The sequence below is a fragment of the Diospyros lotus genome, unplaced genomic scaffold (genome assembly GCF_014633365.1).
Source record: "Diospyros lotus cultivar Yz01 unplaced genomic scaffold, ASM1463336v1 superscaf1, whole genome shotgun sequence".
Taxonomy (NCBI): Eukaryota; Viridiplantae; Streptophyta; class Magnoliopsida; order Ericales; family Ebenaceae; genus Diospyros; species Diospyros lotus.
In genome coordinates this window covers 2,158,522-2,176,158 of record NW_026267104.1, presented here as the reverse complement: position 1 = coordinate 2,176,158, position 17,637 = coordinate 2,158,522, and the positions used below count along the sequence as shown (strand labels likewise).

Here is a 17,637-nt window from a genome sequence, read left to right as displayed (position 1 = left end):
TGGCTCGCAGAAGAAAACTACTTTATTTCACCAAGAAGTTTAAACACACAACAGACCTATATATTAAAATCCAGGAGGCAAGTTACAGATTGTACCGATTAGTTTCCAAATTATAATATGTATGGCGAGCAATTACTAGCACGTACATGCACAAGGAGAGGGATGTATGCCACACCAGGAAATGACGTTTATTCGGTTTTTACCTAGATTCAGGGATGCTATCAGTCCTTGGTGATGATTAATTTTATGAAGTGGTAGCCACACGTTCCCTTCTTGCCTCTCCGAAGGTACTTGCAATGGAGATGGGGACTTGTTCCCCCGGTCGATCTCCGACGATCAAGTTAGTTTTTTTCTCCAGGATTAATTATCTCCTTTAAACTATATGCTCCAGCAGAGGATAAGAAGAATCCCCCACCTTTTTCTCTTACCTTTTCTCGGGATAGGGATCATGGAGGGATCTTCGGGATCTCCCCTCCGCCTTCTTCGGGACTTTCCTGATAAGGATTTCGCAATAATATCCGTCTCCGAGGAGTTCGGGATAGATGTTGCCTCCGTGACCTTCGGTGGGTTAGCTTGTTCCTACGGCCTCGGAGATTTCTTTACTGAGTGCCTATCCGATTGACGTGGCGATGCTTGTTTGTCATGTATCTTCTGACCGCCGCTAGGTATCCGTCTTGGCGTAATCATGGGACCGAGGACGCTCTCCTCATCACTTGCCCCCCACTCCTTGAGCTCTTCGGCTTGAAGGGCTCGAGGAGTAGTAAAGCTCCTGAGGCTTTTCCTTCTAACTTATTCTTTTCCTTTTTTTTTTTTTGCGTGTCTGGCTGGCGCGAAAATCGATTGGTTTTGACGGCAGTATCCCTTCCCCATGCGTTATCTGAGGCCTTTTCGTCTTTCGAGCCCTGTCAATGCGGGGTGATCAATGCTCATTATTGCTCGCCCTTTGGTCTCTTATTCCCACAGTTTAAACTTTAAATGGGAACTCCTCGCCCCCTTTACTTCTCTTTTCGCACAACTTTCCTTCAGCTTTAGCTTTTCTTGTGCCGTCAAGCATTTTCCCCTTCTTCCGGCTCTCTTTCTTCTAGCTCTTTGCTATGGCGATAATTGGTTCTGGGAGGTTTAATCCCGCCGGCGCAGAGCTTATTGAGTGGGAAAAACACCCTGCTGCCTCCATTCCATGCCAATGGATGAGGCAGACGGAATGCCAGCAGTTCAGAGAAAAGTACAACGTCCCCGAAGAGTGGGAGGTAGAGTTCAATAGCCATTTGCGAGCGTGTCATCCCGTCGCCGGCTGCCTCTGCATTTACAAGTGTGCTTTTGACAGGGGTTTTCGGCTTCCTCCCCGAAGAAGAGTGATGTCCTTACTTCAACATCTTACCATCGCTCCCGCCCAGTTGTCCCCCTTCGGCTGGCGATACCTGATGAGGTTCCTCCTTATTTGTCATTCTGGCAAAATTGAGCCAACCGGGGACCTCTTCGACTACTTCTTCATGACCAACCGTGACCCCGGAGGGTGGATCTCCATCTCCCCTCGAATCATGAAAGATGGCCGTCTCTTTGCCTGCAAGGGGTACTCCGGACTTGAGATTTCTGCCTCGACTCTCATGCAATCTGGCGGGTCGAAAGATTCTGATGATTGGAAAGAACGCTTCGTCTTCGTCCGCCCCAGGCCATCCAGCTCTTCTCAAGAAATCTGGTCTGTCTGCAACGAGTGGACTCTAGATACTAAGCACAAGCGTCCGAGCGTCGAGACCATCGAAGATTTCGCCTGCCGACTTATGAAGAACAGTTGGAACTGGGAAGAAGGATGGCTTTCCAATCCCAGCCTTACCCAAGCGGGTTTGGACGGCGAGAACTGTGAGCTCTTTTTCTTTCATCTTTTTCTTTACTCTCTCTTCTTCCTTTGTCTGTATTTGATTTTCGTTGTTATCTCTTTCTTAGTTGAAGAAGTCTGGGAGATATCGTATTCTACTATCACCGGAGGAATGATTTTGGACTTCCCCGGGAGTAAAGGCCCCTCGGCTTCTCCCAGCAACCAGAGAGTGTCGGAGAGGGCTACACTTTCCGAGCGAGTTCCAAAGAGCAAGAAGAATAATAAAAAAAACTCACTACCTTCTAGGTCGCGAAGAGTGGTGGAGGAAGATCCTCGGACCTTCCAGGAGGCTTCCAAGAGGGGCGTTGCTGGGGATTCGGGGGACCTATCTTCCCAACTCCTCGCTTCTCAGACCAGAGACCCTCCGAACGCGCGGCTGGAAGCCTCCACCATGCCTGCGCCCTCGCCGATCTCTCATGAAGATGATTCAGCAACCATCGCACAGGTGCTTGCTGTAGCTCGCGCAGAGGTCCAGAAAAGACAAACCTTGGCAGGTACGGAGTCCAGTGCTACGTCTCCCAGCATCCCTATCAGTTCGGTTTTTAAACGAATTTTAACGCCATTAGCACCAGTGGGGCGTTCAGAGCTGACGGGGGAGGCTTCGCTGGAAGAGGCTTCGGCATTGTCAATGAAGAAGATATTAGCATGCCGGACGAAGCGTCGTAGGATGGAGGCCACCTCCCTGGCTGCTACTCTCTCCGAGCCTCCGGCTCCTGAAGCCACCAATGTTCCCTTAACAGCTTTAATCCTACCGGGGACCCTACGAACTTCGAACGAAACTGACTACTGCGCCGAGATTCTGAGGGTGCGACTGTGTTCCTTTCTTTTTTAACTTTGCCCTTTTTCTATGCAAATAGGTCTTAATCTATGTTTCGTTTTCACTTCCTCAGAACCTTACAGAGTTCCAAGGTTTGGTCTCTCGGCGAGAATTCGAACTTCGAGCCCGGATTATTTCCCTAGAGTCTGAGGTCGAAAGGCTTCGGGGGCTTGAGTCTTTTTCCTCCCAACTGTCGAGTCTCGAACACCGTGTTCAGATTTTAACTAAGTCTGTTGAGCTGGCGCAAGAAGATGCCCGACTCGCCAACGAAGCTGAAGCTCAAGTGCGCGAGGATTTGGAGTTGGTCCAAAAAAACATGCTTGAGGCTAATCAGGCCAATTCCCGGCTCGGGGAGGAACTGGACGTCACTAAGGGTGTTAATCACCAGCTTCAGGAGGATATAAAAAGACTTACTCTAGAGCTGAAGGAAGCCAAGAAGGGACAGGTCGAAGCGTTGGAGTCTTATTCTCGGTGCAAAGAAGACCTTCGCACTGCTCATGTCCAACTCCAATCCGCCCTCAAGGATGCCCAAGTGGCTTTTCAAAATGGTCGCGAGGATTTCCGAAGTTCCGAAGCTTATGCCGCGGAACTAGAAGAAGTTCTTCGGGGCGGGTTCGAGCATATGAGGAAACTCGTCAAAGAGCGCTTCCCAAACCTGGATGTAAACTCCATCCCCTTCGACGTTGCTGCCGCCTTGTCCTCTTTAGAGTAGATATTTTTGTATTCAAACCTGCTGTCGTGATAATAAAAGTGTTAGATTTTTTCGCACAATTTTCTTTTGCTACCGCCTTTTTGTTGCCTTGTTTCCTTTGCTTTTTGTCGAAAACAAGAAACTACCGCCTTTTTGTTGCCTTGTTTCCTTTGCTTTTTGTCGAAAACGAGAAAAGGCCGTTTGGGATCAGGCTTGATCCTTCCTTTTTGCCACCCCTGCTTATCGTAGGACTTGATCCTTACCACCTGCTTTGGCCCCCCAAGGATCACGCCGGATCCCCGTAACGTCCTTGAGGGGTTGAGTCGTGTCTAACCCTTTTATCTTAAGCCTTTCGAGGATCATATCTGATCCCTTGTCTTTGTCGGGGGGTTCGGACCCTCCGAGGATCGCATCTGATCCTTTGTTTTTGCCGGGGGTTCGGACCCCCCGAGGATCACATCTGATCCTTTGTTTTTGCCGGGGGTTCGGACCCCCCGAGGATCACATCTGATCCTTTATTTTTGTCGGGGGTGCGGACCCTCCGAGGATCACATCTGATCCTTTATTTTTGTTGAGGGGTCTAGTCCCATTTAGGGTATGTCAAATCCTTCCTTTTGCTCTGATGTGCCTTCCCAGGTCTTTGGAAATGATGAGTTTTTACGCATAAGAGAAAAAAGATGGATTTATTCCTGGATAGCATACGCAAAGTAACAAAGAAAAATGCCAAGGCATGTAATGAAAAATTATTACTAACAAATCATATGGAGATAATAAAGAGTTATCACTGATAGAACTTTCTCAAGTTCTGCACGTTCCATGCGTTTTTCACCGGTGCATCCTCGAAGGTCTGTAGTTTGTATGCCCCAGGGCTGAGAACTTCTGTTACTTTGTAAGGACCTTCCAAATTTGGTGTTAACTTATCTGTTTCTCGGGCTCCCTGAACATCTGCTCGCCTTAATACCAAATCTCCCGGTAAAAAATTTCGTGCTCTTACTCGTCAATTGTAGTATCTCTCTATGCGCTGATTATAAGCAGCTTGTCGAATCTTTGCTTGATCACGAAATTCATCAAGGAGGTCTAGGTTGTCCCTCAAACTTTGCTCATTGGATTCAGGGTTGAACAGCTCTACTCTTAGCGTAGGTACTCCAATTTCAACTAGGATTAACGCTTCTGAGCCGTAGCATAGACTGAAAGGAGTTTCTCCCGTGGAGACCTTCGCCGTGGTTCGGTAAGACCACAGGATGCTCGATAGCTCTTCCACCCAGCTACCCTTTGCCTTATCTACTCTTGCTTTTAAACCGCGCAACAGAGTCCTGTTGGCGAGCTCAATTTGGCCATTAGCCTGTGGATGAGCTACCGAGGTGAATTGTTGCCTGATTCCCAACTCCTGGCACCATTCCTGAACAGACCGATCAGAAAATTGAGTGCCGTTGTCTGAGATCAGCACCCGAGGAACTCCGAAACGACAGACTACATTATTCCATAGAAATTGTTTCACCCGCCGGGCAGTAATAGAGGCCACTGCTTCAGCTTTGACCCACTTTGTGAAATAATCGATAGCAGCCATGATATATTTGACTTGCCCAGCTGCTGGGGGAAAAGGCCCCAGGATGTCTATACCCCATTGAGCGAAGGGGCATGGTGTAGCGAGATGAGCCAGCGTGACTGCCGGCACATGGACCAAATTAGACGTTTTCTTGCATCGATCGCAAGTCCTGACTAGCTGCTCGGAATCTCGTACCATCGTTGGCCAATAATACCCCTGCCGCAGAGCTTTTTGACTAAGAGCCTGAGCCCCGATGTGGTTTCCACATATTCCTTCATGAATCTCCCGTAGGATATAATCTGCTTCGCGAGATCGGAGACATTTGAGTAGCGGTTGTGAAAAAGACCTTCTGTATAGCTCCCCACTAACTAACACGAAATTTCGGGCTTTTCGTTTGACCACCCGTGCCTCCGAGTCGTCTTCGGGGAGTCTCTCTTCTCTCAAATATAACAACAGAGGGTCCATCCAGCTAGGTTCGTCATTGACACATAACTGGTCCGCGACTTCTTCGATACTCTTTTGTGGAAGAGATTCGATCCGAATTTCCCGAGAGCTCGTAGGGAAAGAGGAAGAAGCGATTCGGGATAGCAAGTCCGCCTCTGTATTCATAGCCCGAGGGATGTACTCCATCTTTACTTGTTGGAAACGTGCCATCAGCTCTTTGACTATGGTCAAGTATCGCGCCATGCGACTTTCTCGGGCTTCATATTCTCTATTCACCTGCTGCACTACTAAGTTAGAATCTGAACTCACCTCGACGTTTTGAGCTCCCAATTGCTCAGCCAATCTCAGCCCAGCCAATAAGGCCTCATATTCTGCTTTGTTGTTAGACGCTCGGAATTCAAAATGTAAAGCATAAGGCCATACTTGCCCTTCGGGACTTTTTATCATTAATTCTGCTCCGCCACCCCCTGAGGTCGAGCTTCCGTCTACCGCCACCAACCATGGTTTTTGATTTTCTTCGGGGCCTTCGGGAGCTCCTATCCCTTCGGCAATGAAGTCTGCTAACGACTGCGCCTTAATAGCCGGTCGCGGCCTATACTCAATGTCGAAGGCGGTGAGCTCCACTGCCCACTTCAACATCCGTCCTGAAAGCTCTAGTTTGCTAAGAACCTGCTTCAAAGGTTGATTAGTAAGCATTATAATCGTATGAGCTTGAAAGTAAGGTCGGAGTTTCCTCGCCGATATTATTAAGGCGAAAGCCAGTTTTTCCATAGGAAGATACCGAACCTCGGCTCCCGACAATCGTTTACTCGCATAATAAACAGGCCTTTGGATCTTATTTTCTTCTCGTATCAACACCGAGCTTACGGCTTCATTGGCCACCGCCAGATATATGTATAATGGTTCTCCAGGGTTCGGCTTGGTAAGAACCGGGGGCATGGTTAGGTGCTCCTTCAGTTTTTCGAAAGCTCGCTGGCATTCAGAATTCCATTCGAAGTTGTTTGCCTTTGATAAGACTTTGTAGAAAGGAAGGCCTTTCTCTGCCAAACGAGAAAGGAATCTGCCAAGGGCTGTCATCCTGCCCGTAAGGCTCTGTACCTCTTTCACATTCCTCGGGGCCGGCATATCCATGATAGCTTTGACCTTCGCAGGGTTTACCTCAATCCCTCGGTGGTGTACTATGTAGCCCAGGAACTTTCCTGCAGAAACGCCGAAAGCACATTTGACAGGATTAAGTTTCATATAGAACTTACGAAGGGTTTTGAAGCACTGTTCCAGATCCTCCGGATGACATTCGGCTACCAGGCTTTTTACTAGCATGTCGTCGACGTATGCCTCCATATTTCTCCCGAGCTGGTGGTGAAAAAGCTTATTTACCAAGCGTTGGTAAGTGGCTCCTGCGTTCTTTAAACCGAAAGGCATTACGGTGTAGCAGTAGGTTGCCTTGTTGGTAATAAATGCCGTCTTCTCCTGGTCCTCTGGGTGCAATGGAATCTGATGATATCCATGAAAAGCATCTAAGAAACTCATGAGTGAACATCCAGCAGTTCCATCAATTAGGGCGTCAATCCTCGGGAGTGGGTAACTATCCTTTGGGCAGGCTTTATTAAGATCAGTGAAATCGATACAAAGTCTCCACTTGCTCTGCCCTTTGGGAACCAGCACGACATTTGCTAATCAATCTAGATAATCCACCTCCCGAATGTGGCGCGCTTCTGCTAACTTTGCAATCTCCTCCTCGATTGCCCGAGCTCTATGTGGGGCAAAGCTTCGCTTCTTCTGCCTGACAGGCTAAAAACCTGGTCGGACCCTCAGTCTATGTGTCATTACCTCTGGATTTACTCCTGGCATGTCCCGGGCTGTCCATGCGAATATATTTGCATACTGTCTAAGGAGTGATATTATTCGACTCCTTAACGGGTCCTTTAACTCCATACTCACTCTTACGCATCGGCTTGGGCAATCTTCTTCCAGAGGTACTTCTTCCAATTCATCCACCGGCTCTGCTGTTTTGGGATCTTCGGGTCCTTCTAGTAAAAAACTGACCTCCTTCGGGGGGTTAGCGTCCTTTTGCGACCCTACTTCTTTACCCTTCGCAATGCTTATAGAGGCCATGTAACATTCACGGGCTAAGCGCAAATCTCCCCGCACTTCGCCCGTCCCCCTATCTGTGGGAAACTTCATCATCATATGATATGTGCTTGGGATGGCTCGAAGGGCATTGAGACCAGATCTTCCTAGAATCATGTTGTAAGCTGAAGGCACGTCTGCTACCAGGATGTCTAGCATAACTCGAGAAGTTCGGGAACCTCTTCCTACCGTCAATGGGAGCTGAATGATCCTTTCTGAGTATACAGCTTCGCCATCAAATCCCACCAAAGGGACCCTCGCTGCCCTCAACTGTGTCATTTCATACCCCATGTCTAAGAAGGCTTGCCGATACAAGATTTCTGAAGAGCTTCCTGGATCCACGAGGATCCGCCGAAGTTCCCACTTCCCGAGTTCAGCTGTTATCACCAGTGGGTCATTCCGAGTCGGGTATCCCGGGAGGTCGCTATCTGAAAAAGAGATTGGATCCACACTCCTCGATCTTTTCAGCCGGACATCACTACTCTTTTCATCCTTCATGACTAGGACCTCCCCTGCTGCGAGTGTATGGAATATCGGAGGCTGAGGATGATCGTCTTCCCCTCGATGTGATTTCTCCCGCTGAGCCCGATTTCGATCCTCCGTGCGATCCCTCTTGGGGGGGCTTCTCGATCGCGACCGTCGATCCTTTTTCCCCTGAGAATCACCTGCTTTAGCCACGTAGCTCCTCAGGAAACCCCGATTGATAAGTTCCTGAATCTCCTCCTTTAATTGGTGACATTCCTCCGTGTCATGACCATGATCTCGATGAAATCGGCAATATTTACTTCTGTTCCTTTTGTCAGATGGTGCTTTCATCGGCCGAGGCTTTTTCAAGTAGTCTTTACCCTCAATAGTAGCAAGGATCTCTGCCCTCGGGGCATTCAGAGGAGTGAAGCCCCCCGAATCCCACCGGGGACGATGTTTTTCCCTTCGGTCGTCACTCCTCCTTTCCTCCAGATGCTTCTTTTTATCCTTCTTTTCCACATGCTCTGCCCTCTTAGCCTGCATGACCTCCTCGGCATTTATGTACTTCGTGGCCCGGCCCAATATGTCCGTGAACGTACTCGGAGGCGTTTTGGCTAATGATTGGGCGAAAGGGCCAGGCCTCAGGGCGTTCTGGAATGCCACCATAGCTACGGTGTGGTCAAAGTTCTCTATGCTCAAGGCTTCCATATTAAATCGTGAAACGAAATCCTTCAAGGGCTCTCCTTGATTCTGCTTCATACTTACCAAGGCCATGGTGGACCTTCGGTGTCTTCGGAGAGGTGCAAAATGCGCTAGAAAGCTGCCTCGGAGTTGCGCAAAACTTACGATGGAATGATGAGCCAGATTTGAATACCAAGCCCGTGCATGCCCCTCCAGGGTGGCCAAGAAAACCCTACACCACATCGCGTCTGAGGCGTCTTGTACCATCATATGTGAGGTAAAGAGATCGGGGTGATCCATCGAGTCAGAGATCCCTGCGTAAGGCTTAATGGCTGGGATACGGAGACGCTTCGGTGGTATGGCCGCCATGATCTCTGGGCTAAGGGGCTAATTTATCCTTGGTCCCTGAGCCTCTCCGGTCTTCGGCTTTAGGGCGACCATCTCCTCCTCTAACTGCCGCAATCTTCTTTCCTGCCGCTGCTGTACAAACGACAAGTCAAAAGACTCGGCCGCCTCGCCCTGACCATCATCTTGTCTCGGCCTCTGCGGATTCTCATCCCATCGATAGGACTCCTCTTCTCTTGGGGGCTCGTGCCTTTCTTCCACCCGAGAATGCTGGGCTTGCTGATGTTGGCGATCTAGAAAACCCATGAGTAACTCCGTCAATCGTTGCACTTGACCCTCTAGGAGTGCTATCCGATCGGGCGGAGGCGGAGGGCCCTCCGGACTCTGAGCCCTCCTCGGCGGGCTTCGGGGAGGGTTCTGCTGACTCGGCTCTGGAACGGGGTTGCCCCCCGCGGCCCTAGACGGCTGTCTTCTGGTTGCCATTCAAGGCAAAGAAAAAAGACAAGATTGTCTGCTGCACTGGAGAGACAAAAGAGAAGAATGTCGGCCCCACGGTGGGCGCCAATTGATGATTAATTTTATGAAGTGGTAGCCACACGTTCCCTTCTTGCCTCTCCGAAGGTACCTGCAATGGAGATGGGGACTTGTTCCCCTGGTCGATCTCCGACGATCAAGTTAGTTTTTTTCTCCAGGATTAATTATCTGCTTTAAACTATATGCTCCAGCAGAGGATAAGAAGAATCCCTCACCTTTTTCTCTTACCTTTTCTCGGGATAGGGATCATGGAGGGATCTCCCCTCCACCTTCTTCGAGACTTTCCTGATAAGGATTTCGCAATAATATCAGTCTCCGAGGAGTTCGAGATAGTTGTTGCCTCCGTGACCTTCGGTGGGTTAGCCTGTTCCTACGGCCTCGGAGATTTCTTTACTGAGTGCCTATCCGATTGACGTGGCGATGCTTGTCTGTCATATATCTTCTGACCGCCACTAGGTGTCCATCTTGACGTAATCATGGGACCGAGGACGCTCTCCTCATCACTTGGCTTGGCAGCTGAAGATGTATTTACTTCATGGACCTCATTGCTAGTGTTCGGCTCATTCATTGTCTCTTTGTCTTCCATGTTTCCATCATCAATGTTAGGCAAGTTCAAGTTTTCCGCATTATCAACCGCCACAGGCAAATTTAAGTTTCCAGGGACCTGCTAAAGAAGTAGGGTGAAAGCATAATTCAAAGCATCCTTGTATGAAAGATCCATAGCCGATATCGTTGGATGTCTTGTTTATGACCTTGTTTGAGAGTGAATAAAATTTATGAATTTGATGAAGTTTTAAGACCTCAGTTGTGTGTATTCCATTGACAGTTTGACAGTTTTTGTTGATTCTCAGGTTTTTGTTGACAGGTTAATGATTCACAGTTTTTATTTTCAAGTTAATGATTCACAATATTTTATTAAATTTATGTCTTTAATTCACAAATTGTCTAGCACGTTGATTCACAGGTTTACTCCATTTAGGTTCGGCTCCAATTTTTACAATTCATCATTTCTAGGTCCTCGTGCATCTATTTTAAAATTTTTTTAGTGAAATTTTTAGATCTTTTTATGAAATATAAATTTTTTTAAATAAATTTATGTCTTTTTTATGAAATATTTAGATTTTTTTTTATGAAACTTAGGTCTATGAAATTTTAGATCTTTTTATGAAATTTAGGTATTTTTAAAATTTATGTCTTTTATCAAATTTTAAGATAATTTTTAAGTCCTTTTATAAAGTTTATGTATTTTTTTTTAAATTTGATCGTATTTTCATATCAAGGACTCAATGTCAAAATTTTTAATTATTGAAAAACGAAATGTCATATTTTTGTAGTAAATCTAATATGATATATTTTAGTGATGTAGTTTTTTTTAATGTAAGGTGATATTTATTTATTTTCAATCATGATAAGGACTTAAAATAATACTTTTTAATAATTTAGATATGGAATGTTGATATTTTACATTTGAAAGATCAAATGCTATATTTTTTTAATCATTAAAGAACTTCCGTAATACATATTAAGCCAAAATATGATTGCTCTCTCTACAAATTCTTATCTTATTACGTGATAACTAATTAGAAAAATTTGTTGGCTATACGTTAATGTTTCCAGTACATATTTTCTTCTCCTCGACCCACTGGTAAGTCTTCAAGTAAAATACTGCACTGCCACACGTGTTGGTATCCTTTCGATTGATTTGGCAAGATTTACCGGAAACAGGTGGCTGAATTAGTGCCTGGTAACATGAAACCATGATTGTTTCTTGATTTGATTAATTGAAAATTAAGATTTATGGTTGAGAGATAGATTTTATCTGGTAGTAGCTGGCAGTCGAGATTTTCTTGTGGGATTGTTTTGTTGATTGTTACAAGTACATGGTTAAAGAGAAGAGTAAAGCCTATGGTAAACAGTCTGTGCAGGAATGTTATGCTTCTTATGGGATCCTTGTTCAGCAAGTTTATCATGCGCAACAGCCACCGTTCCTTGAATTTGCCTAAAGAGCAAAGGGAGTTACTAAGTTGTTCGTCTGCAATATTTGTCTTTCCCTATCTGTTCGGTAACTGAAATCAAAATGCCATCTTAGCCATCAGTTTACCATTTCTGGGGAAGGAAGATCAGCAGATGTGCTAATTCAGACAAACCATCTTAGAGGCTTTATATCCTATGATTGGGCCTTTATCAACCTCACGGTTACTCTCAGTCAGTGAAGATCCAACAATTTTGGTAAAAGGGAGCCTAAAGGAAATTCTGGAATATAAAGAGAATTTAGTAATTGTTTGAGGGGGCGAATATACGTACATCCATATAAAGAGTTGAGCTACGCCCAAATCTTTCATCTCAAATTATTTGTTGAGCTGTGCTTTTAATCTCTTTATCTCATCCTTATCTTTCGATGCTATTAGCATATCATTGACATATAGAAGCAAATATATAAAGGACCCATTCTTGTTCCTTTTAAAATAGACATAACTATCATAACTGCATTTATTAAAATTGTGTTTGATCATAAAAGAATCAAACATTTTATACTATTGCTGAGAAAACTGTTTCAGGTCATATAGAGATTTCTTCAATAAGCACACATAATCTTCTTTACCTGAACTTCAAAACCTTCTGGTTGTTGTATATAGATATCCTCGTCAAGTTCCCCATTTAAGAACGTTGTTGTTGCCCAGAAAAATACTCAAGAGAGGGGTAAATTGGGTTTTTCAAAAATTAATTAATAATTATAACTCTTTTAAAAACTCTTAAATTTTTTATTTTAATATGTCGTGATTGTAGTAGGATTAATAACAATAAAATCACATAATCACAAGAAACAAGAGAAATTTATAGAGGTTCGGCTCTAAAGAGCCTAATTCTCTCTCTCAAGACTTAGGGTGAGGCTCTCAAAACTGAGTTTGAGGTTTTACTAAGGAAAATCAACACTACCTTTTAATTAGAGCTAAAACCAACATACAATCCCTTATTTAAGCAAGAACCACTAGCATACTTAGAGATGGCAAAATGGGCCCGGCCCGACGGGCTGGCCCGGGACCGGGCTAGGGCCAACAGTTTGCTGGCCCATTTAAGGCTGGGTCGATTTGGCCCAGCCCTCTTGGTCCGGCGGGCCAAATGGTGGCGGGCCGGGCTGGCCCGCCGGCCCGTTAATCGCCCACAAAACCCCCCCACCCTCAGCCTCGCCTCTCTCTCACCCTCACCCTAACCCTAACCCTAACCCTCGCCCTCGCCCTCTGTCATTCTCGCCCTCGCCCGCGCCCCTCGCTCTCGCCCTCGCACTAGCCCTCACCCGCGCCCCTCGCCCTCGCCCTCTGTCTCGTTCTCGCCCTCGCTCGACCTCTGTCTCGCCTTCGCCCTCGCTCGCCCTCTGTCTCGCCCTCGCCCTAGCCCTCGCCCTCGCCCGCGCCCCTGTCTCACCCTCGCCCTCACCCTAGCCCTCGCCCGCGCCCCTCGCTCTCGCCCTCACTCTTGCCCGCGCCCTCTCCCTTGCCCGCGCCCCTCGCCCTCGCCTGCGCTCGCCCTCTGTCTCGCCCGCGCTCGCCCTCTGTCTCGCCCTTGCCCTGGCCCTCGCCCGTGCTCGCGCCCGAGCCCCTGGCCCGCGCCTCTCCCTCTCGCCCTCGCTTCTCAGTCGCTCGTGCCCCTCGCCCTCTCTCGCTCACTGCCTCGCTCATGCTACCTGTCTCTATTGCCTAGCTAAAGCAAGGTAAGTTAAGTTTTTTTTTTTTAATTATTTGCCTACCTAAAGTTTTGTGTTAATTATTTAAAATGAATTATTTTAATTATTTACAGTGAGGATTCTTCTGTTAGAAATTTAGAATGGATGGTGATGATCAAATTTCAAGAGAAATCCCTAGTAATGTTAATGAAGAATTCATCTCACAATCACAATCAAAAAAGCATAAGATTTTAACCTCTGATGTGTGGAACCATTTTGTGAAAATTGGTGTTGGTAGTGATGGCAAACCAAGGTGTAAATGCAAGGGGTGTGGTAAAGAATATTCATGTCCATCTAAATCAGGAACCTCTCATTTAAGTTGTCATATTCCTAAATGTATGATGATTTCTAAGTATAATGATGCGGGAGATATGCTTATTGATTATGAAGGAAAGTTGAAGAGAAAAAAATTTGACCCTAAAGTAAATCGTGAACTTATTGCTTAGATGATTATTTCACATGGTGCTCCCTTTAATATGGTTGAGTGGAAGGGGTTTAGAAATTACCAAAAGTTTCTGAATGAACATTGTAAGTTCATTTGTAGAAATACTGCAAAAGCGGATGTCTTGAGAACATATGAAATAGAGAAAGAGAAGTTAAAACAACAATTGGCCCAAATTCCTGGTAAAGTTTGTTTGACTTCTGATGTTTGGACTGCATGCACTAATCATGGATTTATTTCTCTTACTGTTCATCATGTTGATGGCAATTGGAAGTTAAATAGTAAGATATTGTCATTTGCTCATATGAAGCCACCACATAGTGGACATGAATTATCATTGAAGGTGTTGGAATTTTTAAAGGATTGGGGATTGGAGAAAATTTTTTTTCCCCTCACTTTGGACAATGCCACTTCAAATGACAACATGCAAAATATATTGAAAGAAAATTTAAATTTGTCGAATACTTTGTTGCTTAATGGAGAGTTCTTTCACATTAGATGTTGTGCTCATATACTGAACCTTATTGTTCAAGATGGTTTGAAGGTAGCTAGTGAGACATTGCATAAAATAAGACAAAGTGTTCATTATGTGAGGGGTTCAGAAGCTAGGATGAGACAATTTTATCAATGTATTGAGCAAGTTGGTGGAATTGATACAGGAATTGGGTTGAGACCGGATGTTGTCACTAGATGGAACTCCACCTACATAATGCTTGAGAGTGCACTCAAGTATCGTCGTGCATTTCATAGTTTAAGCTTATGTGATAAAAATTATAGGTGGTGTCCATCAAGTGATGAGTGGACAAGAGGGGAGATAATTTGTGAATTCTTGAAGCCATTTTATACTATCACTAATTTGATTTCTGGATTCTCTTACCCTACATCTAATTTGTATTTTGGGGAAATTTGGAGGATAGAGTGTCTCTTGACATCTAACTTGGAAAATGATGATGAGTTGATTGCAAGTATGAGTGCAAGGATGAAAGAAAAATTTGATAAGTATTGGAGTGATTATAGAGTGGTTCTTGCATTTGGGGCAATTCTTGATCCAACCAAGAAGTTTAACTTTTTGAGGTACACTTATTCAAAGCTCAATCCTTATAACTATGAAGAGAAGTTGGAAAGGGTGAAGACGGCTTTGTATAGGCTTTATGGTGAATATGTTAACAATGGTTTATCAAGTTCAAGTTCAATGCCTTCCTCAAATGTTAGTGGATCACAAATTTCCATTGGAGGTGAACAAGTAAAGAAGTCAAAAAATATATATGATGTAAGTCTATATTTTTTTAAAACACTTGTTCATATATAATTGATATAAATATTTGGTTGACTATTTTTTTGATTATTTGATAGGATTTTGAAGCATTTGATTGCCAAGTTTCTAACGATGTCGGAAAATCCCAACTTGATCTTTATTTGGAAGAGCCAAGGATTCCAATATCGGGAGCATTTGACGTCTTGGCATATTGGAGAGAGCAAGCTAATAGAGGGAAAATTATTGCAAAGATGGCTTGTGATATATTGAGTATTTCGATAACAATCGTAGCATCGGAGTCCGCTTTTAGCATTGGATCTCGTATTTTGAACAAGTATAGAAGTCGTTTGCATGATGAAACAGTTCAAGCTCTCTTGTGCACACGGAGCTGGTTACATGGTTTTGGAGGTAATTTTTTTTAAACTTTCTAATATCTGGGATTTAACATAATATTAAACATTTTTCTTATATGATAAATAATTAACATATGTAATTTTTTATTATAGATGATGAGGAGGAGGAGGAGTCAAGCATTGATGATATAAGACTTTCTAAACAAGACTCAAATGTTGTTGTTGATGAAGAGGATGAAGATTAGAGGTATAATTTTTAATTGTTTTTTTTTTCTTATTTGTAATTTGGCCTCCAAAAATGACTTTTTGAGCAGGTTGTTTTTCTTCAAAGTAGACTAAATGGCCAAATATGATATAAAAAAAAAAAAAAAATTGGGCCGGCCCGTGGCGGGCCGGGCTAAGGCCAGCAATCTGCTGGCCCGTTTTTAAGTGGGCCGATTTGGCCCGGCTCGCTTGGCCCGCGGGCCACTTGGTGGCGGGCCAGGCCAGGCCGGCCCGGCCCGTTTGCCATTTCTAAGCATACTACTAGCAAATATAATCCCTCACACAACAAGTAAGTAAAATAATCCCTCACACAATAAGTGAATAAAAATAACAAACTTACAATCAGAGACAATTACAAACAAGTCACCAACGCCACCAACCATCACACTTCCAGCACTTCAAACTTTCTCACTCTTATTTGATTACTCTATCAAGTTTGTTCTACTTTGAGTCTCCATACTTACCATATATATATACATATTCCAAACACACTAATCATTAAAGAAAAGGTTAATATAAAATTTAAAATTCAAAAAATGTTTGACTTTCTCAAATAATAAGAAAACATGTCTTACCTTTAATTCAAAATAAATTTATTTTTTACATGAGAAATCAAGATTTGAAAATTCAAATATAAGATTTTGAGGCATAAATGATTAAAACAGGAAAACATGTTTAAAAACAATTATCCTTTAATTCAAAATAAATTTACTTTTTACAGGAGTAAGAGAAAACATATCTAAAACCAATTCTCTTTTAATTCAATATTTGAAAATTCAAATATAAATTTTTAAGACATAAATGATTATAATAAGAAAACATGTCTAAAAGCAATTCTCCTTTAATTCAAAATAAATTTACTTTTTGCATGAGTAAGAGAAAATGTGTCTCAAAACAATTCTCTTTTAATTCAAAATTAATTTATTTTATGCATGAGTAAGAAATGCATTTATCAAGATATGAAAATTTAAACATAAACTTTTGAGACATAAATAATCAAAATAAGAAACATATCTAAAGACAATCCACCTTTAATTCAAAATAAATTACTCTTTGTACCCACTTTTAATTCAAAGTAAATTTATATTTTGCATGAATAAAAAATACATTTATATCATAAAAATATTTTTGTTATTATCAAAATCATATTTACTTACCCTTGAGCTTAACAGTTGTCTTAACATCCAACTGTTCCAATTCAAGATCTTGGATAGCCACAATACCAAGTAGTGCCCGGATGGAATTGTGTTTCACAACTGGAGAAAATACATATGTGAAGTCGACACTTGGAACCTAACTGTATCCTTTCTTTACTAGTCTGGTCTTGTATCTTGTTTTTTCAACTCCTGATGTACATTCAAACTTTCCTCTTAAATATCCATTTGCACTTAATTGTTTTCTTATCTTCGGGTAGTTTCGTCAACTTTCAAGTACTATTTTTGTGTAAGGATTTCATCTCTTCATGTATTGCAGTAATCCATCTCCTAGATTCAGGACAACTAACTGCATCAGAATAATTGAAAGGCTCTTCATTGTAGTCAATATCTTTAGCCATATTCAAAGCATATGCAACGAGATCAGCTTCAACTTATCTTTGAGGAAGTTTGATAATTCTTTTGGGTCTATCCTTCGCAATACAATAATCTGTTGGACTGAAACTTATTTCTAGACTTGACTTGATTTAATTTGAGATGATAACGATGACTCAGATGTCTGACTCTTGTCGATTTCAAGCTCCGCCTGAATATCAAAACTCTGGTGACCTGTAGGATTAGTTTCTTTTGCAGACGAACCAAGAAACATAACAATTTTATAAAAAATAACATCTCTGCTAATCACAACTTTAGACATTTCTGGATCTCATATCATATAACCCTTAACACCAGGCTTATAACCAAGGAAGAGACATCATTTAGACCTTGGTTCCAATTTCCCATTATCAACATGAATAAATGTAGAATATCCAAAAATTTTCAAATCAGAATAATTTGCAAGAGTACCTGACCATAATTATTCTGAGGTTTTCTTGTCAATAGCAAACGACGGAGACTGATTAACCAGAAAACATGCCAAATA

The 17,637-nt window shown here is 43.4% G+C and overlaps 2 protein-coding genes across 5 annotated transcripts in view; both read right to left on the bottom strand.

The window, feature by feature from the left end:
• LOC127793036 (protein GLUTELIN PRECURSOR ACCUMULATION 3-like) overlaps nucleotides 1-17,637 on the bottom strand; it is a 77,457-nt gene that overhangs the window by 9,428 nt on the left and 50,392 nt on the right. The window lies entirely within an intron of this gene.
• On the bottom strand, nucleotides 9,035-12,184 carry LOC127793129 (uncharacterized). Its single transcript, XM_052323910.1, has 5 exons — nucleotides 12,129-12,184; nucleotides 11,441-11,525; nucleotides 9,928-10,190; nucleotides 9,755-9,811; nucleotides 9,035-9,464 (listed from the first exon to the last, which is right to left on the bottom strand). Exons 1-5 carry the CDS (start codon nucleotides 12,182-12,184, stop codon nucleotides 9,035-9,037), a joined length of 891 nt encoding a protein of 296 aa, XP_052179870.1.

What these genes read in the sequence shown, in the direction of transcription:
- LOC127793129 (XM_052323910.1), bottom strand. Translation starts at nt 12,184, where the DNA reads ATGGGGAACTTGACGAGGATATCTATATACAACAACCAGAAGGTTTTG. An exon ending in CAGAAGGTTTTGAAGTTCAG is followed by an intron (nt 11,526 to 12,128) that starts GTAAAGAAGATT and finishes TTTGCTCTTTAG; the next exon opens with GCAAATTCAAGGAACGGTGG. An exon ending in TCGCCACGTCAATCGGATAG is followed by an intron (nt 9,812 to 9,927) that starts GCACTCAGTAAA and finishes AATCCTTATCAG; the next exon opens with GAAAGTCTCGAAGAAGGTGG.